The following is a 25233-nucleotide window of genomic DNA, read 5'->3' as shown; positions in this document are numbered from 1 at the left end:
GGGCACCAATCAGTGGATCATGTTGGTGTCCCCCTGCAGCTTAGGCATAAAGCAGCATATATCCAACAAAGCTATCTATAAGATGAACGGTTTTAGTCTTGTCTTGTAGCTGCAGCTATGACTTCTGGCCATAAATACTAGAGTTTACACTAACTAGAGGCTTTACTAAACAGAAACGTTTATATGTGTGTTTGTATATATATGTACAGTATATACATATATACAGTACATATTAGGGGTGGAACGATACGGGTAACTCATGATTCAATACTGTGGCGATATGTGGCCCACGATAACGATAATCACAATCACAATACACGCTATCTACGATATTCCATATATTGTAAGAAATTTCATCAACAATATATCACGATATATGTGACTGAAAAAGAAAAAATAGCCATAAAAAGGAAAACGTCTGTAGTTATGCATTTATTCAATGCCAAAACTTCATACAATGTACAAAGAAAGTGCATTTGTATAGAGCCTCACTGCTTTCTAGTCTTGTAAATGTAAACACTGTACAGCTGGACAAATTGAAGTGCATGAACAATAGTGCGGTGACAATCGTGTAAATCCTTAATGTGTGTTGTAATAAAATATCGATATTTGCCGTCAGTTTATCGATTATTTATTGCGACAGAGAGTGCAACAATATATTGCAATATCGATTTTTTTCCCCACCACTAATACATATATATATATATATATATATATATATATATATATATATATATACAAATATACATACACACACACATACGGAGCTATAATGAAGTGGTAGTGGTGCATGGCAACAATAGAACAACAGATAAATATATGCTACAGCTATTTGAAAAGATGAATACTGAAGTATAAAGTTACCGTAGTGCTATGATGGATAAAATATGAGATGAAATGAAATGAGTTTACTACACCGTTTATTCAGCTGTGAGGAGCTCGGAGTAGAGTTGTTCCTCCATATTGAGAGGAAGTAGCAGATCTGGGCATGTCCAGCTGGGATGACCAAGGGATTATTTCTCTTGGCTGGGAACGATTGTAGCTCCAGAAAGAGCTAGCAGAGGGTGGCTGGGGAGAGGGAGGTCTGGACATCTCTGCTTAGGCTGCTGTCCCCATGACCCAGCCTCTAATACGCAGAAGTTGATGGATGGACGGATGGATGGATGAATGAATAAGACCACAGGAGACCTGGGAGCTTTTTTCCCACAATATCCTCATAGCATTTGAAGTGCTTCAAAAAACATGTGCATCCCAATATGAAAAAAAAGAAAATTGTATTACAGTGTCTGATTATAAAGTGGCAATTCAATAAATGTCCTTGGGGGTATGTGTGGACCTGATGTTTAAAGATAAAACTGTAATTAAACTCATTACCGTGTTATCATGAAAAAGCAGATACTCTGTCCAGAAAAACAGTGATAAGAACATATTCAGCCACATTTTCTGATATTACAGCATGAGTCATTCAAGAGTTGGCCCTTTTTATGGAAAATGTATCCATTAAGTAATTACACAAGACCGTTGTTAACGTTTGCTTAGGTAAGTTGCTTATAGGTCAGGTGAAGATCATATCCATAAGTCACAATGTTCATTTAGTTTTTTTTTTAAAGTGGCTCTGACTTTTTTATGTTAGAATGGACAAGGTTAAATGAGGTAAATCAATGGATAAGTAAATAAATAAAATATATGTATTTCCTCACTGCTATTTACTGTATGTTAGTCTGGTTGCACTGAGGAGTTACATCTGGCTTGCTTGTTTCAAGCAAACCCAGGAGTAGAGAAAACTGCAGTTCCTCGACGGGCCACTAAAAAATGAATCAATCCCTACATTACAGGTTTTAAATGTTGCCATATGAAATGAGGATGGATGGACAGATTCTCTCAGAATAAATGTAAGGTAACACTTGTTAACATGGTGGCTAAGCAAGCATCAAAGGGAATTGACGGTCCCGCTGGTACTCCATCTGAACTCTGCTTGTTCTTGTTTCGGCTTCGGCAATACTTGTTTCAAATGTTGTTTTGGTTGCGACAACAGAGTCGAGGATAGATTGATACCAGTAAGCTAAACGAAGCTAAATAACCCAATTTGTGAATAAGGTTGGCATGTTCCAGGCAGTTTCCCGGTTTGCTCGTCCCATCCAGTTTTTTTTTTTCATTTTAGTATAAATGCGTTTATACGGAGTAAGAACCTATCAATAAAGTGCTGCTCAAGCTACCCCTCCTCTTCCCACCCCCCAACCTCCAAAAAAACAGAGAAGGCTTTAAAACAGCTCTTCAGAAAACCTACGGGTGACATCATAGAGGGTTTGTTCAGTTCTTTTCATACTTTAGTTATCTGGTGGTTGCACCTGCTTCAATTCCTTTTTCCTTTCTTTTCTTTTCTTTAAAGGATTGGGCTTGGTTTTGTACAGAAAGTGTCTTCTGTAAAATGGTGTCAGAAGGATGTTGGTGGTCAAACTAAAAACTGTTGTGGAAAGCAACTCTTTTCAAATATTTTTAACAAAACCTTATAACCCTTTACATAAAGAGCTCAGGAGACCTGTCATATGCAACAATTCAAATGCTCATGGACCTACTTGGCTATACAAGAATAAAATAGAAGTAAAGGAAATGTTTAGACAGAGATAACAGAAGGGGAAGAAAACTGCGTGTGAAATGTGCAGCTATTGGCAGGCTTCTTCCAACAATCTATATTTGGTGAGTCATTTTGAGTCAGCTTTGTCTGTAGGGAGGGAACCTATTGGCACCAGAAACTGTTATGGCTGAATTAAAAGAGCTTTTTTTCGTACATTAGTTGAAACATTAGATGATCTTATATGTGGAAGTAACTGACACTGCTAAAAGTTAAGGTTTGTGGTTCTTTATACGAGTTGCAAAGAAATGTACCATCACTGTAAAATCAATTTCATTTGTAGAGAAGCCTGTGTTTCTTTTTTTTTTCTGCTGTGGTTTAAAGCTGGAGATCAAGTTTTTTAAGCCCATTAAGTATTTAATGTGTCACAGTTGTGATGGCAATCATTTTCCATTGCTAACGCAAATCTATTTCCTTGGGCACAAACTTTATGCTCAGATAAACAGACTGGATGTGTTGGTGTTCTATGGATTGTTGATGATAGATCTATTTCTCAGATCAAATGCACTTGATTACCATCAAGTAAGCGCAGCTTCGCCCCTGCAGCCACCCCAGCTTACTCCACCCCATCCTCTCCCTCCTCTTCCTCACTTGAGTGATGGCGTTTATCATTGCTAACGACAGTCGGAACAAATCTACAGTAATGAGGTCACATTGACCCCCCCCCCCCGCTCTGAAATCACCCTTCACAGCTCCCTACAGTCAACCTGCCCCTGAATCTCCAACTCAACTTGGATCTGCAGTCAACCAGCATGCAACAGATCAATTGCCTACTCAAGGAGACGTCCCTGCAGCCACAACGGATACATTGTCTCTCTGAGCATGTCTGCTCTTTTCTGTTATCCCAAAATTATCTCTGGACTCACTGGAGCTCATATCCTGGCCCGATGTTTGTGCGGTTTCTTATTTCCACACATACTCTTTTCATATCCTTTGCATATTTATTGATGAACATAAATTATTCATTGAGTGTCTATAGATATCTGACCTGTCTTGTCTTCGGTTAGGCATTTTTATATATTAAACAAATAAAAAAGAGAGAGAGAGAGAGAAATGTGTACATGCTTGCATGAGCACCTACCTCCACATAATTTGGCTTGAGCAGGATTTCTGCATCGATTCATAGGCTGAATTGGTGCAGACCTTAGCTCACGGGGTACGTATGTGTCTGCAAATATGTACCGTAGTTGTAGGTGTGCCATCTTGTGTGTTAGCGTGTACACTCAGTGTGCTTGTGTGTGTGTGTACGTGAGCTCAGTGATGTGGTTAGTAACATGAAGACCTGCAGGAGACGGCCCGTGGAGAGAGCCTGCAGGATAATTGCTACAACAGTGACAGGTAGGGCTGCCTCTGTCAGAGTTCCCTAGGTGGGGAAGCAGAAGAGGAGTGTATGCAACGATATACAGTATGTGTGTTTCAGCTTCACTAGCCCGTCCTTTAATAAGCATTTCCCAGATAGACTTCCTCTAAACAGTGGCAAACCTCCAGCTGTTGTCAACTTCTATTACATAAATACAGAGAAAGTACATAGAGCAGTTTAATCAATGTGATGTAAATGTTAAGGCTAGAGCCGATGAAAGACCAATTAGTACTACCGGTACTTTAAATTTACCTTTTAAAGTGCCATATAGCTGCAAAGTTGAAATTTCCCTGAAGATTGCAGTAAATGCATTTAATTGTATGTTTTATTGGCGAGACGTCTGTTAGCGTGCTGGACTTCTTCGTCACCACAAGGGCTATTTACTTCAGACATCACTGCAATCCATAAACTTATCAGTTCTTCTTGAGCGATTGTCAGATGCGATTTGCCTCGCGTATGTCACACATCTGTCATTTCTGAAAGGCGGCGTAAACGATCTAAGCGTGTCCCTGCGAGAAATGCGCAGTGACGTCCATGGGGTGTCTCCCACATCTGGAGGTGTCTGCCGTGCACATCACTCGTGAGTGCCGCCTCTGTTCTCCGGTCTCCTGCAGTCCGTGAAGAATTGGTGTCAGCACCTATCAGAGGCAAAATGCCTTTTCTACACAGAGTGTCAGAGAAGCCACAATCTATTAATCAACAAGCTGGCAAAGAAACAGATATTATTTATGTGTGTGTGGGACTGTGTGTGTGTATGCGGGTTCAAAAGCGGCAGGCGAGGACTCATCCAGGTTTATTATTCAGTCATTGTTGAAAGAGGTCTCTAATAAGGGAGGATGCAATTATAAATGTCACGGATGTTCTAATTGGAGGAGGAAAGAGCCTGTAAAGCATTTGAAAGTATCTTTAGCGGACTCAAAGTGCATGCTGATTGCATGACTCCAGCCATAAAAGGAGCTGAAACCAGGCTACACTCTTTCTTAGTCTCCTATTTTCTTTTAGTTTTCCAGCTTGTTGTCTTTTAACATACCCTGAAAACCAGAAAACGTGTTTTTGTAACATGCAGTATTTTGCTGCAGAGTTCATCAGTCGCATTCAGTTGGACAGCAAAGCTTCCTGGTGTGTTGATTTAGGCTGAATAACAGCAGTGGGTTTGTTGGGTTGCACTGTTGGCTTATCCGCAGGAAACGATCGATCAGGGTGAATAAACACTGAGCCAGCCAGGACCCCTGATGTTAACAGCATGCTCCTACCATGTGACAGGCATGGCGCTTTATGATTGACACTGCTTATTGGACATTAGAGCTTAATGATGTCATGGGTGTCGTCATATTGGGTTTAGTGAGATAGAAAAAGACTTGTTTTCTTTTTCACTGAGTAATTTGGTTCATCGTTGCTGTTTGTCCTTCAGAGGGATTAAGAAACTGCTACTCTGTGCTAGAGAATGTTTAATGTTATCCAACGTGTACGTGCTCATTATCATGAGCAACCACTGTAAAAAAGTGAATGATTAGTTAGCCAAAGAGCTGTTGTATCACATACTAATCAATACACAAATGATTAGTTGGCTGACAGAACATTCTTTAAGTATAGTTTCTTCTAAATGATTCATCTTGAAAAAGTCCTTCATCAAACATCGATGCCCAACATTCACCACTTCCAGCTTCTTGAATACATAGATATGCTGGTTTTCAGGTGATTATATTGATTTAAAGGCTTGTTACAAATGACAGAAAAATAACTTTTTGCAGTTTTGGGAACATCTAACCAGATTTTATCAAGTAAGGATTTAATAAGGAAATAATGATTGGTTAATTATTTTAAAAAAAGTAGATAAATGATGAGTCAATTAACAAAAGTCTGGTAATTAAATTACCAATTCAATTCAATTCACTTCATATATATATATATATATATATATATATATATATATATATATATATATAGAGAGAGAGAGAGAGAGAGAGAGAGAGAGAGAGAGAGAGAGAGAGAGAGAGAGAGAGAGAGAGAGAGAGAGAGAGAGAGAGAGAGAGAGAGAGAGCCAACAAGCCAACAAAAAAGAGAGTACAACAAAAACTCATCCCAAGGCAATTTACTTGGAAAGCAAACAACTTCAATGTGGTCAAATTCAGTTATAATCCAATTCATCACAACAGAGTCCAGATTCAATGTTCATATAAAAAGTAATTCATTAAAAAAATAGTGTAGCTAAGGAACCCAACCGATTACATCAAATCTTCACTTTGGTGCAATCCCCCACCCTGAGCAAGCATGAGGTGACAGTGGAGAGAAAAAAAGCCTAATTAACAAGGACAAAAAAATAAAAACTAAAGCAGAACCAGACTGGGAGAGGGCGGCCATCTGGTTCATCCGCTGGGGGTCTGAGAAGCAGGAAAGAGACCAACAAACTCTGACAGATTGGTCCAGGGACAGCTGCCTCTCAGAAACAAGGACAGGGCTTTTTTGTTTTCATTTTTTTTGCAATAATAATCACACACACATACAAGAAGAGTAAAGAAAACAGATTGACAAAAGAGCCCAGTTTATCATGTTCTTATTTTTACGGTGCTACAAAAGTTGATGGAAGAAGATATAGACTTGTATGAGTGTGACTTAAGACAAATGTGGGTAAAAAATAACTTAGATTTTCCTCACAAGTTGCTTGCCGGATGATTCCTTATTGAAGGTAGCGGATAATAATGAGTTAGTGGTCTGATCTCATTTACAGAACAGTGATGGATAATGGTTCCTATTATAAGAAGCATTCTCATTATTAAAACATGATTTGGTATTTTTCTTTCCAAGTGAAGCCATCTGGCCTCCATCAGAATCTCATGGACAAGTAATGATGAAGTTAGGTATCAATATCCAGTAGCTGTTTGATGTGATAACCTACTTGGTACTAAGGGGCACGAAGAGAACAGGTAATCGTAAGACAATGATTAACTAATAAAGGATCTCTTAGTTCATTTCCAATTAGCTCTGAATGACCCAGTCTAGTGTTCTTGCATTCAGCACCCGGTTCAAAGTTAAATCTGGACCACTACTTGAAGAAAGTAGTCAGTGTAGTTGACTTAGGGATACTTATGAACTAATATCAGCCCCCTCTCTTCAAAACCCAACTATTGATTGATACTGGACATTCCAGTCTGGTCTCACTCGTTTCAAACTGATTTTAATCCTTCGATTATGAATTAACATACAAGTACCAATGTACAGTATAATGAATCCTTAAATAATCATTAGCTAGTTTTGAGTTGCAGCTAATGGTTAAGTAGCAGTAAGTCTCAGTTTTTTTCCCATTTCACATGTTTCCTGTTAAGTACTCAAAATGTGTGTTCTTTGTCATGAAGTGCTATTTCACCTCGTGCAGTAATGTTGCAACATTCTACTTAAAGGTAGGGTACACCTGGTTCCTCCAGCAGAACACATCCCATCATGAACTCTCCCAAGCCAGTTTGACTACTACTGTCCTTTAGCAGACTGTTAACTGTTGACAAAACAGTTAACAGCTGTATATAAGGACCATTTATTTGTTTGTTTTCATTTCTTTAGTCACAAAATGGGCAGCTAGTAAATGCTGATGAGCTACCTCCTTAATGTAACAAAAGAATTACTTACCTTACTTTTTTAAATAAAGAATCTTACCAAAACAGCCAATAATTTATTTCAATCAATAGCTCATTTTGGTTGTAAAGTTTTTAGTTAGTTTAGTTTTCCCACTTTTTGTCGATTATTATTTTGAAAAAAAAAAAAAAATCTTTGTTGTATTTACAAATCGACAGCTGGATCAAGTTATTGAATGAATAAACAATTGACATATTAGTTTATTAAAATAATCTTTAGGAGCAATAATCTCTTTCCTCTTTTTTAGATGTAACAGTTTAGTGGGTTAATAATCGTAAAGTCAGATATTAGCAGATAATGATGTCAGATTATTAACACATTTAATGCTTAACTCCAAGGCTTAAAATGGCTTTGATTTACAGTGTAATACCACGTGTTATTCTCATTTAATATGTATGGGCCTATAAATATGCAAATCAGCATGTCCCCTCTCACCTGCGACTCAACCAGTCCTCTGCCTCCTCAGCTTCACCACATTAGCAACCAGCTAATATATGCTGTTAATATCAGATAAATCTTGTTCCCAATCACTATTGTTGTATAATTCTACCAGGCGGGTCAATGATCTTGGTTCCTAATGTTTGTTAAATATGAATTTGTGAGTTTTCAAATCTGGGCTTATCTGTTGTAATCTATCTTGTTTTATTTTATGTACTATGGTTTATTTTGCTCATGATATGTCTTCTAGCATAAAAAAGTGACATGAAACAAGGTTGAAAATCACAATCACATTGGCTTATTTTGTTTTTGTCACCTTGATCGCTTGTTGTCTTAGCTATAACTGCGTGCAAGTCGGAGAGAATAGGATGAAACCATAAGCTTTATAAAAGCGACAGCAATATCTGAGCTGATTTACATTTTGATAAGCATCAGCGAGCAGGTGCCAGATCTAAAGGGGTCACGTATGTGTTTATATCATACATGTAATGAATATGCCTCAGCTCTGAGGTCAGTGTTGCGTCTCTTCGTACCCTGAGCTGTGAAGGAATATCATTGTTTCTGCTTTTCTCCTAGGGTTTTGTATGAAAAATGGGTTTCCATGCATCTTATCTGTCAGGGGGGATCAGGTGCATCTCCCATTCTTTTCCTCCCCCTCCCTGCTTTCCCCACACCTCCTTCCTCCTCTCTCCACCTCTGATAGGTAGAGACAGCCATCATATGTGCAAGGGGAAAGTGATGGGCAGAATGGCAACTTTAATATCGGCTCGATTGCCTGCTGATAAGGCTAACAGCTGGGGAAAGGCGTGAGCGTCAGCCCTCCTCCGCAATAAACACTTTCATTTTGTTTGGTTGGAGTGACGGATGGAGTGATGGAAGTGGTGAATATGGGCGACCTGAGGAACAGTGAAGAGAGGGGGCTGATAGATGGAATGGATGGGGATGTTATTCAATATTAACAGATCAATCAGAGGATGGTGAAATATGCATTTTGTCAACTATATACCCCCATCTGGCCAAAGAGGAAATATAACCGTTATGTGACGGTGCACGCTCCTGCAGTACATTTAAATACAAAATACTTGCAGCCTGGAGTGGGTGATTGGTCTCCTGGTGCTGATTTCAGATTACTTCCAACAATAACAAGCCTGTCACATACCAGAGAAATTAATATATTTATTAAAGACTTTAAGCTCTGATGATTTCATGATAATCATTTGTGACTGCTATTAGATTGTATCATGCTGCCCTTTTATTTTTTATTTTTTTACATAATTTGATAATCAAATCAAATTACAGTTCACCACTAATAGTGTTTGTTGAACGCATTTGTTACAAAGCATAGAAGTTTAACTTAAATGTCTCCTCGGCTGTTTTCCTTCAGTATTTTTCTTCATTAGTCTGCATCTAAAGGAAAAGCAGCAATCTTTTCAATCACCCGTTAGACTACTGATTGAAATGGCCTTTTCATCTTCTTCAACAAGTCCCAGATGAGTTTTTGAAGTATGTCTCTGTTGTTAAGCTTAACAGAGATGGTGATTAAGGTTTAAATCAAAGCATGTTCTCAGTGGCTGTCTAATATCCTATGAAACAAGTACTTTTCAAAATAGTTACTGAGTACATTAATATAAATAATAAATAGGTTGAGGCTGGCGTGTTTTGTGGCCGTAATAAATGCACTTTAAGTAAACAAGCTTTACATGTGAATGAGTCCATGTCAACTATTTAATCTAGAATTCCAAAGTAAATGTGGTTATTGATGTAAAACAGGAGCTATTAAAGGCAACAATACTTCTTGATCAGCCATGCCAGAAAAATTGCAAAGCACCTTGTGTCTTGGTTTAAATAAGCACATTTCAGGTGAATAACATTTGCAATGCTGATCTGAATGTATCTTCTGTGTGGTGTGAGCAGTTCTCCACGCTCCAGTACATCACAGTAAAATCAGTTCCCTCCCTGACAATTCTCATCATTTCTGCTTCTTCTTGTTCCTTCAGTCCTTTTCAGATGTTGAAAATGATCAAGTGTAGAAAAAATGTGAAAAAATGTTGTCTTCGAAGATAAGACAAAAGTCTAGTTACATAGTATGAGTTCATGCTGAATGCAATGCAGCAACAGCAGAATCCGCAAGTGATATTAAAAATCCCCTAATAATAAGTTATTTAAAGAATCTAAATGCCTTCATATTATTGCTTAGACAAATGCAAAGTGAATTTGATGATTGATGGTTTTGTTTTCATTTTGTTATTAATTCCTATGTGAACTCAGTCTGGTGATTGTACACATATATTTTTTTTCAGAAATAAATTGGTGTCTTAGATTGTTGTTCTCTTAAATTGATTGAAATAAACTTAAGATGAATTTGCACGTCCAAATTGAACATCTTTGAACACAAAAACCATTTTGGCCCGTTTTATTAGCTTGCAGAGCATCAGGTGATTCATGGTCGTCTGATTTGGAAACCAAGAGGATCAAATGAACAGCAGGGATCAGATCTCAACATTAGAAATCAGACTAGATAGCCTCAGACAATGCCTATTAAAACAGCCGGAGGAGCTTCTCTGAAATAGGACCTGACATCTCTTTTCCACAGCCTGTCAGGAGTATTTGGTCGCTAATTTGAAACCTATAAAAACGGCGTGTGTGCGCCTGTGAGAAGAGAGAGAGAGAGCGTGAGTTCCAGTGGGAGGTTAATAGAAGAGGTGACCAAAAAGAGATGCTGTAGGCTGTTATCTGTACAGCCAGTGAGAGAACAAGCAATCCATTGGCTGGATTGTAGCGGCAACCCGAGATCCATCCAGTCACCTGCTAATGATCTTGGCAAGTACATTGTATTTACATTTAAAGGGGCTGTTATGGGACTGTCCTTCCCTTCAGGCTGATTGGAGAGTTTTTACCTTTGATTCACAGCTGACCTTCAGGTTTCTTTAGTTTCACCATAAGACGGTTAATGTCAGCTTGTCAGTCAAACCTGAGCTGCTGCTGCCGATGAGGCGATGAGATGTGTTGAATCACGGCTAATCTTTTGTACTTTGACTCATGATGTTTTGCCACCCCAGAGGGGTCCTCATTAGGACCAAAACGTTATGTGACCTTTAAGCAGCTTGGCCTTCTTCCACCACCTACGCCCTCACCCAGCTGGGCCCAATTACCTCGCTCATTACCCCCCTCCTAAACAGCACCAGGACCGAGCAGGTACTGGAGCTAACTACGGAGAGCCAATATGTGACTACGTACAAGGGTGGCAACACGCAATTAAAATTAAATTCATTCCCCTCTCACTAATGGCACTAGATTTTCTTTTTTTTCTCTCGCCAGTCTTCTTCCATTCTTTTACTCTCTATACTTTAGACAATTTGAATGTATATTTGACCTTTCCGGCTTTCTCTCAGTGTTCTCTCTGCTCCTTTCTGCCTTCCGCTTAGAAACCACTGCTGACACCTAAAATAGAAGATTTACCCTTCGCTGCTGTGTTGATGGGATGATAGGATGATCAATGTTTGCAGGATCCGTAATAACCAGAAAGGGAAAAGGCGACAGAGGAAGAGCGGGGGAGATGAATGATTAACCTAAAAGTAGTGTCCTTAATTAGATAGAATTCTACATACATTGAGGACTGAGTGAAATCATTGGGATAGATTAAAATACTAATTAAACAGGAGCATTGCTGAATTTGGTGTGTGAGGTGGGGTTCAGCTCTTCAGGGTCATTTGCATAGCCTTCATCTGGGGAGATGGGATTTAAAGGACCTGCTCTCCCTTCAACTCTTTTCTTCCTTTTCCACATTACCAGTCACATTCACATGCTAACGCAAACTTAATTAACATTATGCTCCATTTTCCCCTTTCAATCCATAATTTGTTATAATCTATTTAGGTCCCTTTGATTTTGTTTTTCAATATACATGTTTCCATCAAAGTGAGGAAGGCTTGATAAGCATAGGGAGGAGGGAAAAACTCAGCAAAACTGTGTGATCTTGAACGATGGATATTCAACATCGCCTCACTTTAGCGAGATTTGCATGAGAATATCCTTTGTGAACAAAGCGTTGGAAATAGCATGCCATATTTGATAAGATCAGAAGATCTGAGGATCTAACTCGGGTGTTGTATTAATTACTGCAAGAACAAAGGCTGGAGCTCAAGTTATTGTTTGTTGTGAATCCACAAGCACTTCATCTGCTTTCTGGTAATCTTCAGTGTGTCTGGATCATTGTGCATAGCCTGATGATAAATGCAATTTAATTGGGGCTTTTTTGTTTGTTTGTTTCTTTTGTACATTAAAGCTGTATGACTTGAGTCTACTCTTGTAGACTATTAGATAACCTGGGCATTTATTTCAGATGTTTATGTTTATTATAGGATGAATTCTGCAGACTGCAGTCATGTACTCAAGTGTCCTGAAATTCTGACAGTTGGTAAATGTATTTTATGTATTTTAAGCTGAGAGCCAAACTTCTCATCAATCGCCATCATTCTGTGCAAGTTTCTTGTCTTCCAAAGCTTTAATTTGCTCCTAACGAGTTGCAGCAAATGCTACGTAGCATATGTTAGCAAAAAACCTAAGCTGAGGCACTCAACATTATATTTCTGCATCAAAGTACTTTTTGAACTGTTTAAGCTGCTAATGCAGCTCCTTGAAAATGTAAATATGTTAAAGAGGTAAATATCATCGGAAATGGAATTGCAATTGCAAAATCTTATCGGAAAGTATTTTTGCAAAAGTCATGTGGGACAGAAAAAAAATCAACTGATTCTTATCACATCTTAAAATTAGGTAAATAACCTGATGACCAACAGTAGGCCTACCTGACATTTTTTCAGTGTTTGTTTAACAAAAGAAAAAAAAAATCCAAAATGCATGTTTCCATAAGAAGTTTGAGGGTAGGAAGGAGCCAGGAACCCACTAATAGGGAACGTGACCGTTAAAACGGTCTTGATTAAACTGACCAGCAACAATTGTAAGTCATCCTATAAAAGCAGAAGTTTTGTCAATTTTATGTCCTGAAAAATGAATGTGTTAACCCATTGCCAAAGAGGAAAGATAAAAGCACTGTTCACAGACAAGAAATTGATATTGTCCATCAAATTTGAAATTCTTATAATCTAATTTTCAATAAATCTGTAGTCCATCATTTCACAGTGAGAAAGATTATTCACAAGAGGAGGGCATAAAAAGCAGTTTTTCCAGTCTTTCCAGGAATGGCCCTCCCAGCAAGTCCACCTCAAGGTCAGGACTTGTCATTCGCAGACATTTACAGGCCTCAGTGAGCTTGTTAAACCCTAAAATTTATTACAATACAATTAGAAAAAGACTGAATAATATTGGCTTGCTTGGAAGGGTTCCAAGTAGAGAGCCTTTCTCCCTAAAATGAAAATACCAACACAGCTGAGTCCGCCAAAATTGCATCTGAAGAATCCACAAGACTGCTGGAACAATGTCCTTTAAACAGATGAGACCAAAGTCATATTGCTGTCTAGTGTCGTGGAGGAGGCGCGAGTACTTGCTCTTGGGTGTGATTTTTTTTAAACAGATTAGTTACATTGTAAAAACCAGCTTCTTCCAGCTGAGACTGTTGGTCAAAGTGAAGCTTTATGTACCGTTTGATGATTTTGACAGTTATACATGCTTTTATACCTGCACAAATGGATGATTTTATTACCTTGCATGTTGGTTTTGAACAGTCGTCTCTTTGTTGGCTCCAGTCAGGACAAAACGCTGCTCAGCTCAGCTCTTAACTGGGACCAGAAAATGTGAGCATCTCACTCCAGTTTTGGCCTCACTCCACTGGCTTCCTGTCTGCTTTACGATAGATTTTACGATTTTTATTGAGTGTATTTAAGGTTTGAAGTGGATTGGCACCACTGTATTTTTCTGAGCCATTTCCACAATCCTTTCAGAGCCCAGAGGTCGTCAACCAGATGGTCCTTGATATTCCCAAAATTAGACTGAAAGTTAGAGGTCATGTGCTTTTTCAGCGGTGGTCCCCATTCTTCGATCAAATTATTCAAACTGTGCTACCTTCAAACAACTTAAAATTCATTTCTACTCACTAACTTTCAATTGAGGTCTTCATTGTAAATCAATATTGGTTGTATTACTTGTTTGATTATTACCTTTAAAGCACTTTGGTCAGCATTGGTTGTCTTTAAATATGCCATGTAGATAAATTTGACTTCAACTTTGATTTGCAAACACGGGATGTGCACCCCTTGCAGTCACTGAATCAACCATAACCTTCTCTGTTTACCAAACTAATCTGGAGTCAGATGTCGGGTCGGGTCTGTACTCCAGAACCTTTCAGATTCGGTTCAATACCAGCCTGTCTTTTCATTTTCATCCATCTAATGATTAGGTTCTAAATTCAAAATGACTTTTTTGTGTTCTGAGATATACAGGCACTATTTAGCAGTTGTCTGGGTTGCATACTGATTGAATACCTTTGAAACATAAAGCCAGGTTATAAAATCTGCTTTAGAAAAAAAAAGGTCAAGGTGTCATGTTTTGCAAGAGGATCTTCAAAATGTTATTTAATCATTTTCTTTTTTATGACATCAACATGAAAAAGTAATATATGAAAAACAAAGTATGCGTTTTTATGTGGCAGTTATAACTAACATAAAACCTTACTTTTATGTCATGTCAACGCATTTTAACGCTTTGGCATTTCCTTTCATATCAATTTGTGTTAAGAGAATATTTTTAAGCATCATCATTGATAAGTTTAAGGTTTTGCCTGTTGCGGTTCAGGTGGTCAAGCACTCCTCCTCTCCTCAGAGTTGTTTTGCTTCACATCCGTGGCCAGAGTACACGGTAGCTTGGACCTCGCATGCAGCTGTCACATTGCATCAGCATTTAGTCCTGGACAAATTATTTTGTTTAGCTTTTAAAGGTTTTCCTTTTCACCTCCTTGCAAGTTGAGGATTAGGGTTAAAGCTTGAAGTTAAAGCTAGGATTTGGATTTTCGAGCAATGATTTATCGATTTAAGATGCTTAATTAAAAAAGGATTTATTACATTTCCTTTTGCTTTAAAACCAGCATATTAATTTATTGTTGCAGGCTAATAAAGGGTGAATCCAAATCTTCAACAAGACTGCTAGAAACCCGTCTTCATCGACCCTGAATCTGAATTTCAACATATTAAAGTCATCACTGTGAGGATGCTGGAGCAGGCATTTAACTCCAAGCACCTTTGTGCCCAAGCACACTCTCCCAGGGCTGCCATGTAGAGCAGCTGCACGCGCTTTGCCTTGTTATCCATCACAGGCTCGCGATCCACTCATTCCTAAAAAGGTTCCACCACAGACCTCTCTCAGCTGTCTGAAGATTGCCTCAAAGATTGCCTTGCTCTGCTCCTGATGAAGATTTTCTGTGTTCGTGTGGGGGCTGGATCCCAATTAGGGGCCTTTCTGTGTGGTGTGTGCATGTTATCCCTGAGCATACGTGGGTTTTCTCCAAGTTCCTGCTTCCTCCCACGGTTCAAAAACATCCATGTTAGGTTGGCTGGTGATTCTACATTGATCACAGTTGTGAGGTTGTACATTTGCATGTTCATTTATCTCTGTGTGACCTGTTGATGGACTGGTGAACTCATCAGGTTGTGACCCCCTCTACTTCCTTCCAACACTGTCGATGACGCAGGTATAGAAAGGGGATGAATTAATCTGTGTGGGGTGGACATTTTCTCTGACCGGTTTGACATCTGACTCAGGCTGATACATCCTTTTGCATCATTCTCGGTTTCACTGACCACTTGTTCTGCCTCAGGAACTGAAAAATCTGCTACTTTGTCATCCACTGCTCGTACTCACTTCACACCTCCTCTGCTTTTGTCTCCCTGTGCAGTCCAAGAGAAGCAGCAGCTGGAGAAGGAGACAGGCCTGAAGATAGTGGAGGCTGGAGTTAGTGATGTAAGTAAAAACTCAACTAAAAATATCCGCTTTCAGCTCTGCAACTCAAAAAAAAGAGAGAGAGAGAGAAAAAAAGTGAAATGAGGAAGAGTGGGTTTGCTGTGTGTTTGGGCACATAAAACAGGAATTATTCTGATTTCTACTTGCCTTGGCATGTACGTCACACCTGCAGCTTCAGCTGTGCAGCCAAACAATAATCTTTTATAGCAATGCACTCCACACACATATTCTTTTAAGAGGCCGCTGTGATTACAGTCCCCTTAATTCATTTCCTTTAGATCCCTCAGGACTCTTATCACTATGGTAGATAATATTTTTTCTAAAACCCAACAAGCCTGATGCACTTTATGAAACTTAAAGCGAGTGTTGATCACCGCCTCCAAGCAACAATAACCGGATTATCTTGAGTGCTGTCACTTGTCGAGAGCCCTGATGCCACGATGACATATTCATTGGAAAAAATTAAGAGGAGAGCAGGAGGACTCTCTAGATGAGGCAGATGAAAGGAGGGTAAATGTGTATTTATTCAACACTGATAAATATTCATATGTATCAAAGGTAAGGATCTAATCAAGCACCCACTGATGCGTCATAGCCCTCTATGCTTGCCTGGTAAATGAATTTCTCTATGGAAATGAGACAGACAGCCTTAGACCCTTGAGCTGCCCTGATCCTGAGGCATGCTGGGAGCTAAGTGGATGTGGCCTGTGCACCGCAAGACAGTTGCTAATAGCAACAGCCATCACATACTGCATAGACAAGATCATTTTCCCGTGTTAGTCCCCTCATTGTGTCCTTTTTGGCGTCGGAGCCTTTCTTTGCCCATCTTCCAACCATTTATCTTTTTTAGCACCACAACTTCTCTCGTGTCTCCATCAGGTTTCCTCTTAGTAATCTCTATATTCATACTTTTTTATTTTCACCGTCACTTTTGTTATGTTCTTTGTCTTCCCCTTCTTACCTCCTTTTATATTCTTTTATTCCCACTTGGAGTGATTCCTGCACTTAGCCAGCACCGGTACAGAGCTGTTTGTCATATTGGGCCTATTTGTAGATAATTAGCCGCAATAATAGCCTCTCTGCAGGAGACAGGGTGAGGGAGGGATGGATAGAGAGGGAGGGAGGGGGGAAAGGAAGACTTTTCTTCCACCTCATGGGGAGAAAATCTGTGCCAGCCTGTGTTTGTTAGGGATGCATGTTATGGAAGCCCTGCTTTTATCGTACTACAAATAGTGAGTTAGCAAAGTACAAGTGTTTTTACGAGCAGCAGCTCTAATGTGGATGTGTTGATGTCACCGGTTTGTATTCAAGAAGTGGAGAGTTGAGGGTAAGTTGGGGAAATGGTAGCTTTTGACGAGAGAGCCTGTGAAGTGGGCTCTTCAAATACATTAGTTTAAAAGGTGCTAAACCAAAAGCCTGCTTTCAGTAAATTTGCTCTAAATTGACCACGGTTATGAGCGAATGTATGCCAGAGGTTGCGGAGAGGTACTTCTTTAGTCTGCTTATAGGTCGCGAAAAGTAGAAATGTGCTGGATGAAATTGCTCCATGAATCCATTACTGGAATAGAGCAGGAAATTAACTAGTGCAAAAAAAAAACAAAAAAATCCTCCCCTCTGAATTCTTTCATCCTCAGTTTGTCTATAACCAGAGTGGTTTGGATCATTAAGTCTCATCACTGACAACTCCACCCCCCCTCCTGCGTTTTTTATTTAAGAGGTGACAAATGACAAAACAGCTTAAGAAGATGTCCAGATAGAGCAAATGTCGATACCAGTAGATGCAGACGAGGATAAGCAAATGTCAAAGCGGGGAGGAGGAGACATGGGTCAATAAGCTGAGAAATATCTACTCCATTATAGATTGTATGGTAGTCTTCCTGAAGAGGGAAAAGAAAAGGAAAAAAAGCCAAGAAAATATTGCTTTTCTTACTAAATCCATCTGTATGTGAGACGTAGCATTGTATTTTCAGAGTATCTTTCTTATTAACAACTTCTTCCCAAGAGAGAGCAGCAGCCTTGTGGAAACCCAGCAGGCATAGAGGTCTCCTCACAGCAATTCATGAGTCGGTAAATGTGTTAAAAAAGTGAAAGGGAGAGATGAACTGAAGTGGAAAGAAAGTCATGGTTGATGTGGCCCTGCATTAACTTGCTGTACTGTATGTATTCACACTGGACTGAAACCAAGTGCAGAAAACATGTTATTACCACACACTTACCGGTCTAGTGTGGAAAATAAACCCTGGCAGATGACACCACACACCAACGTAATCGTTCCTCAGAAGGCCTGCGACCGTCCGTCCTTTATCTCGTTGTCGAAATCTGTAGATGGCTGAAAATGCCGACATCCAAAGATGCTGCGTGACTGATACTGGTGACACTGGGAAGAGGCATGAAGGAATGAAAAGAAGGCTTTGAAAGATCTGGTTCTGGCGGGTCATGTCAGTCTGCTTTCAGAGCAAGACCAAAAAGTTTTCTCTGAGCTCATCAGGTATGCAAGACCATAAATAATAGCTTCCTGTGCGCTTGAAAAACTGAGCAAATGACCTTTAAATCTTAATTCTTGTGAGGTGATATTTAACCTAGAAAAATATTTTCTGAACTTAAATATTTCTCAATTAATTGAAGTCTTAATGAGCACAAATCTGCACCTGTGATTAAAGATTATGTAAATATTTGCACGGATGCTCAGAGACTTTCCTCTTGATTAAAAATTTAACAATTAAGGGAGAAAAAAAAACAGCTGCAGACTAAAGATGATATTTAGGAGCGTTTTCCCCAGTTTTTGCGTTTTCTTTGTGCCAGTATGTCCAAATAAAACACACACAGACTTCATTCCCGCCTACAGCCTCGCTGGAGTAGACGTTTCCCCCGTGATTAAGTTTGCATTTAAAGTGAGATTCATTGACATTTTGACAGCGGTCTTATGTTCAGGATAACTGCGGAAAACTGCTTATGTGAAGAGGCTCTCATTAAGAGTAGAAATCCCAGAGCTGTGTGTCAACTGATTATTCAACCACTAAATGTAAATCATGTATGGCAGATGAGGAGTCTCTGCACTGTGCACACGTGTGCTGTTAATGTATATGCATGCACAGATGTGTTACGTATTAATACATGTGTGACTGCAGTGTTTGTCCTGAATGCTTCCTGTAAGTGGTTCTCATAGACTCTTTATGTACATTTTTTTTCTGGCTGCAGATTAGACATCGGACGATTTAATGGTACCTAGATTTTTAAATGGTTTTCCATTTCGTTTCTATTCAAAAAGTCGATGCAGGTGAAATAGCACTATGATTCCATCATGTCGGTCTGGAGGAACAAGGAGGAAATGGCACCGTTTTATGAATGCTGAAAGCGCACGTTATCATCCTAATCAAATGACAAAGTGCAGAGGCACAGAGGCAGAATTCATTTCAGAGAAAGGTCACATGTAATGATGACCCCCCCACCACCCAACAATGGATGTGAAAGCTTTCTTTCCAATATCCTGTACTATAATTATTGTGACGTGCAAATGCGCTGACAGACTTCCTTGAAAAAATACTTAATAATCATCCAAATGTTTTCAATTTGGACAACCGAACGTGTGATATCAGGCTCAGAGCGGGCTGGTCGGCAGACGGTTTCAACTGAATATTACTCCTTCTAGAGCAAACTAGCATTTTGTTAGAATATTTGCTGAAATTAAACTTTTACTTATTCATTTTTGTATAAAAAAACATTAAGCTTTCAGTGTTTCATGCTCCAGCTTGTGTACACAGCAGTTGTTCTACATCTGACATACTGTATGCAGCGGTTTAAGTAACGCAGCATCACATCGAATATCTGAAAACCTAGACACCTGTATTACATGCTAGTGGGAGGCAAAGTGTTAACAATACATGTTTGTGCAACGGAAATCAATCTGCTCAACTGGTTGGTTGTCTTGGTTACCAGCGTGGTTGCGACAGCCCAGCGCTCTTGTGAAAACCTGCAGAATTATACCTTTATGTCATTTGCAGGACTGCAGACAACTAGAGCCAGTCAGGTGATCTTGGGCTTCCAGCCGTCATGTTTTCCTGAACCCACCCAAGGTGATTTGTTGCCAAACTTTAAGCAAGTTAAAATTTATCAATGCTATACCATTTCTTTTAAAAGTAATGACTGATGAAACAACAGAACGATGGTCCTTTTTTTAAAAATGAATAAGGAGCACCCAGATTGAGGAACCCCCACCGCTTTCAAACAGGGATTGTTTTAGTTGAATTTACATGTCCATGATAAAAAGCTGCTTATATACTTTTCTTTGTCACAAGGTTAAACAAAAAATAGGTGTTAGAATGTATTTCTTTTCATACTTATCTTAGATTAAGTTATTTTTGTATTGTTACAGTGAGAAGAAAACTTTACCAGCACATATTTTTCTACAGATATATTGTATAAGATGTTTTAATGACGCTACCTGATCTATCATGAACTTGTACATTATGAGCATTAATGATCACAATTTCATCATCCTCTAACATTCATGTATTACACATGTACATACTGTACATAAATCTTCCGTCATTACTCTTGAGTCTCTGAGGACGGTTACAGCTGATTTTAAAATCCATCCTGAGTGATCGGATCACAAGTACACAGCTTTGTCCACTCCTGGTGCTAGCTGAACCTCCACAGGGGCACAGTGATCAAAAATCTCACTCCCACTCTGTATATGCAAATGAACAGGTATATATGTTATTTTTACTTGCAGGTGGCAGTAAAACACTAAACTGCATGTAGCTCCCAAGAAAAAAAAAAGAAGAACATTATTCCAGTATGTCAAAAAAAAATGTCCAGCTTTATTTAGCTGATGAATCGCACATATGCAACAAAGCGATACATTTGTTGCAGGAGATGGCCAGGATGAGATTCCACAATTACTTGGACTGGTTTCCAGGGAGAATAAATCACGAGATCTAAATGATACTTTCTTAAAGTAATCAAATATTCCTTCATGTTTATGTATTTTTGAGCACATTGAGTCCATGCTCGTAATGTGAAATGTGCTTTATAAATAAAATTGACTTGACTTGACTTCAAATGAAATTGAAATTGAAATTTTACCTTGAAGGGAAATCTTTTGTTGCTGCTTTAAAACCTTTAGTTTTTTCCTTGTTTTGCATTAAAATCTTGATGGAACTGGTAAATGTAAATCTAATGTCACATGTCTCTTTTATGTTTTGATCCTATATAATCAAAAAAAGCTCCTTTTGTGCTGCCATCCTTAATGCACTGGATGCAATCCAATATATCCTGGTGCAGAGAAGATCACATTAAATTTGCATTTTGTTTTGATGGAAAACTTTTCCTCATGAATATTTATTTTCATATATATATTTTTTTTTTTTTATCATGAAGTATCAGTATGTTTCGCTTTCCTTTAATCTAACAAAGCCTGCATAGTGTAGTGTATTCCACTTGTGCAACGACCAGCGACTGCAATTTCGCCGAGCAAATGGGACAAATCATTTCAGAGGCGACTTCAAAGGAAAACTAAACTGACCATTTCCTACCAGAGAGAAAAGACGCGAGGGCTGAAAGAAATGCGACAAGACTTGTGCAAATCGATCCATATGCTTTACTTCAAAACATGTTTTCCCATGTTGCTTCTTCAAACTGTAAGAATCGCAAGATAAGGGGAAAAAATTATTTTTATGTTAATTTCAACATATTTTATTCCTGTCCTCAGAGGAAATGAAAGTGCCTTGCTTTGTGGAACGTACTGTATGTGGTGCTGCTTCTGGTTTAGCGTGTACACATACGCATATTTTAAGTATGTATTGCATCAGCCAATCAGTTGCTCTTTGGCTTTCAGTTGCCTTTTTTATATCGAGAACCTATCCGATCTTCCTCAAACACTATATTAAACAATAACACAATTGCCACCTATAGAAATTTCAACAGTATACAGGAAGGCCAATCTGGCTATTTTAAAAGTGGCTAAAATGCCATTACTGTGGCAGATCTGGATGTGAAATGTCATATTGGAGCAGCCCCACTGTGTTTGCAGCCCCGAGTAACGCTGCCTCTTTGGAGACTCCAGCTGCCTCCCACTGATGAAAGCCCGTCCAGCAGCTCCGTTTCTCAGCAACCTTTTACCATCACCTGACCTTTGGACTGCAGAAATGCCTTTGATAACATGCCATGCAGTTTGGTATTTGCTTTTCTCTATATATCATGACGTGTGCTCTCCCTTGGGAAAGGCTGGACTTGTCTGTTTTTAATGAGTGTCAGAATGTAAAGTGTTTACTCTCTTGCTTCTTTTATGTTCTGCTTTGTCAAAGAAAGTTGTGGCTGTTGTGTAGAGTTGACTCGACTTGAAAAGAAATGTTCTGGTTTTTTTTCTTCTCTTTCTTTACTGCCAGGTTGCTAATTGAGAAGAAAGCTCAAGGTCTAGGTGGCTGTAAAGGTATAGAGATTTGGATCAAATTAAAGCAAGAATCCGCTGATGAAAGCTTCAATACTTTTATAAACAGTTAAATCAATAGCGCTGCTGGTTATTCTTATATCTATGTTCTATTATTTCTGCTAACTACACCTCCAAATGCCATCAAAAAAGAAAAAAAATACTCCTTACTGTCATACTTGAGTATAAGATGTGGCTTTTCCTCTGTGTTATAGATTTCTCCCTTCATGACAGAATAAAATGGTGAGTCAGACACGGAGTAACTCTAACATAAAAACCCGATGTTAACCATTTGACGTTTGGATTAGCTTTCTTTTTCTCTTGACAATCTACTTTAAAGTCTTATAGCATTATCCTAGTGTTGACGGATTTAACATCAAGTAGCTTAGTGAGGGCCTTGAAGCTGCGCGTTTGTTATAAGAGTCGCCTATTTTGGTTCAATGTACATGCACACAGCCCGTAGTCTTTACGAAGTGCCATGCCAAATACAGCAATCTAGCCCCAACTTATTCTGCTGCCTGCCTGATGTTATCCTCCACAAACTCAAGGTAGTCCGCATATCCCGCCAGGCTGTTTATTCTGACATGGTTGACATTCGAGGCCCACCACTGTACTTAACAGTAAAAGCATTGCTCTTTGGGTTGATTGGATGTCCTTTCTATCAGGCTGAGCTTTTCACATGCCAGATATATTTTTCTGTAATGTTTTGAGAAGCAGGTCTTCCTTTTTCTCCATCCATGAACACCAGCCTTGTACAGTGTCTGGTTCGAGGAGTTTGTAGCGGAAGAGCTTGGATTCATCAGGATGGCCTAGTGGGCATCCTTTTACCCCTCTCTTGCACAACTATCACACGACTAGTTGAGAACATGTACAGTAGTTTACAGTGGGGTTTCCATCTAAAACTGTCTATTTGTTGCATGTAAATCAGGTTGCCATTTGGAGTAAAATAAGCATTAAAATATGACTGATTGGCAAACCCCAATGAAGCTGCATCATTGCTGAGGTTCTCCCTCCATCATTACATGTGGTTGCAGAGTTAATATGGGCCATATCCTAAATTTAAGTGCACCAATCACAGAATTATGAAGCCTTCCATCCAGCTATCCATTACCTATAGTTAATTATTCCTGTTTAGGGTCGCAGGGGTCGGCTGGAGCTGATACCAGCTTGCTCAAGAGGAAGGCAGGGGTACATCCGAGATAGTTTGCCAGTCTATCACAGGGTCACATGTACAGATGGACAACCACACACTCACTCCTACGCGCAATTTAGAATCACCAGTTGGCCTAAGAGATGGTTGGGTTTTTTGGACTGCAGGAGGAAACCAGAGTACATGGAGAAAACTCATGTAAGCATGTGGAGGCTATAGAAAAATAAATTCCTCAGCATCATGATTCATGACAAACTGTCTTATCCAATGACTATATTCTAGCTCAAAGTTAGTTCACTTTTAGAAAGTTAGAGTGCTGAATCATCCTAAAAACACTCACATGTTGCATTAGATCTTATTCCTGTGCATCTGCTATGTACAAGTAAATAAGATTTAAGAAAGAAAGACAATTCTGATGTGCATCATCTATTGGATTTTGCACTTCCCTAATAAAACAATGCCATACTTGTTGAAACTAACGCTCTGTTTATGGAAATTTGTTGCCTAGCATCTGCCGGCGGCAGCAGCAGGGTTGAGGGCTGGGTGCCTGGGAGAGGCTGAGGGTACATTGCTGAGGGAGCCCACAGTGTTCACAGCTGGATAGCATGGCAGAGGTTTTAAATGTCAGCGATGAAGGGGGAAGCAGTTGCCATTTGGCCTGACGAGCTGCATGCCAAGGGACTGGCAGCGGGATGCTGGGGCAGGGTGCTCCCGGTCCCGGCCGCACAGCTCTCACCTTCTGCCATTTATCATGCGGCTTCTTGCCTAGCGCATCTGGCACCTGAGCACTGACAGCAGCAGGAAAAACCCTTGCTGCAGGCTAACCAGTGGACCATGGTAATCTTTTTAACATCACAATGAAATTAGGGCACGCAGTGTTTGTTTGACTACTTTTAATATTAGAAATGCAGTTATGTTTTAGGAAACTAGAATTTTGCTAGAGCTTGGGAGATTTGCTGAAATGAGCAGCATCTCATAGTTACAGAGTACAGGTTCTTTAATAGGATTAACAATAATCCACTTACTCTAACATTTATGCTGAAGGGTGTGATATTCAATGGAAAACACCCATTTCAGAATATAGTCTAATGTTCCTCTTGATGTATGAATTAGTCATAACTGTCTTTTTAGCAAACACCACAATTTGAATGTGTGGTAGCTGTGAAGCAGCACATTAATTATCACTCAGTGACTGCACAATATGGAAACAGCTCTGCTCTCAGCAAATTAAACATAATCAACTGTCATATCATCTTTTATTGACTTTAATTGACTTTAATTGTGAGTCCTGCTGTAACTGCTAGTTACTTTCTGCATGGCAAGGTCAACTAAATTGCTTGATGAGCTGTTACGGTCTTTAATATGATGACCTTGACGAAGGCGGGTGTGTGAAGTTCTTGAATTTGTGTGGCTTAAAGCATGAAATGGACCACTGCTCTGCCAGGTTTACAACATCGAATGGCTGTGTTCATTTTTGAAAGATACTGTAGCCTGCCAATATTCATACATGACAGAAGATATTTACATGTTAAAAATGTAACATTAACAGGCCCCCACATGTGTAAATACACAGATATACACATACTATTATATATCCTGGATCCTTCAATATTATTAGTATTACTGCTCTTTATATGTGGTTTCTTGTAAATTGATATCACTAAGCAATGAGTCAAAAGATCTTA

The 25233-nt window shown here is 39.2% G+C and overlaps 1 protein-coding gene across 1 annotated transcript in view; it reads left to right on the top strand.

Moving 5' to 3' along the window:
- The window catches only part of ptprn2 (protein tyrosine phosphatase receptor type N2), a 150367-nt gene that overhangs the window by 81272 nt on the left and 43862 nt on the right, over positions 1–25233 (top strand). The window contains exon 11 of the mRNA XM_061713609.1: positions 15904–15968. Coding sequence (XP_061569593.1) covers positions 15904–15968 — 65 coding nt within the window. The remainder of the gene's footprint in view (positions 1–15903; positions 15969–25233) is intronic.

Source organism: Cololabis saira, chromosome 22, assembly GCF_033807715.1.
Source record: "Cololabis saira isolate AMF1-May2022 chromosome 22, fColSai1.1, whole genome shotgun sequence".
In the NCBI taxonomy this organism is placed as follows: domain Eukaryota; kingdom Metazoa; phylum Chordata; class Actinopteri; order Beloniformes; family Belonidae; genus Cololabis; species Cololabis saira.
The sequence above is the reverse complement of the archived record's forward strand: the minus strand, read 5'-3'. Positions and strand labels throughout refer to the sequence as shown.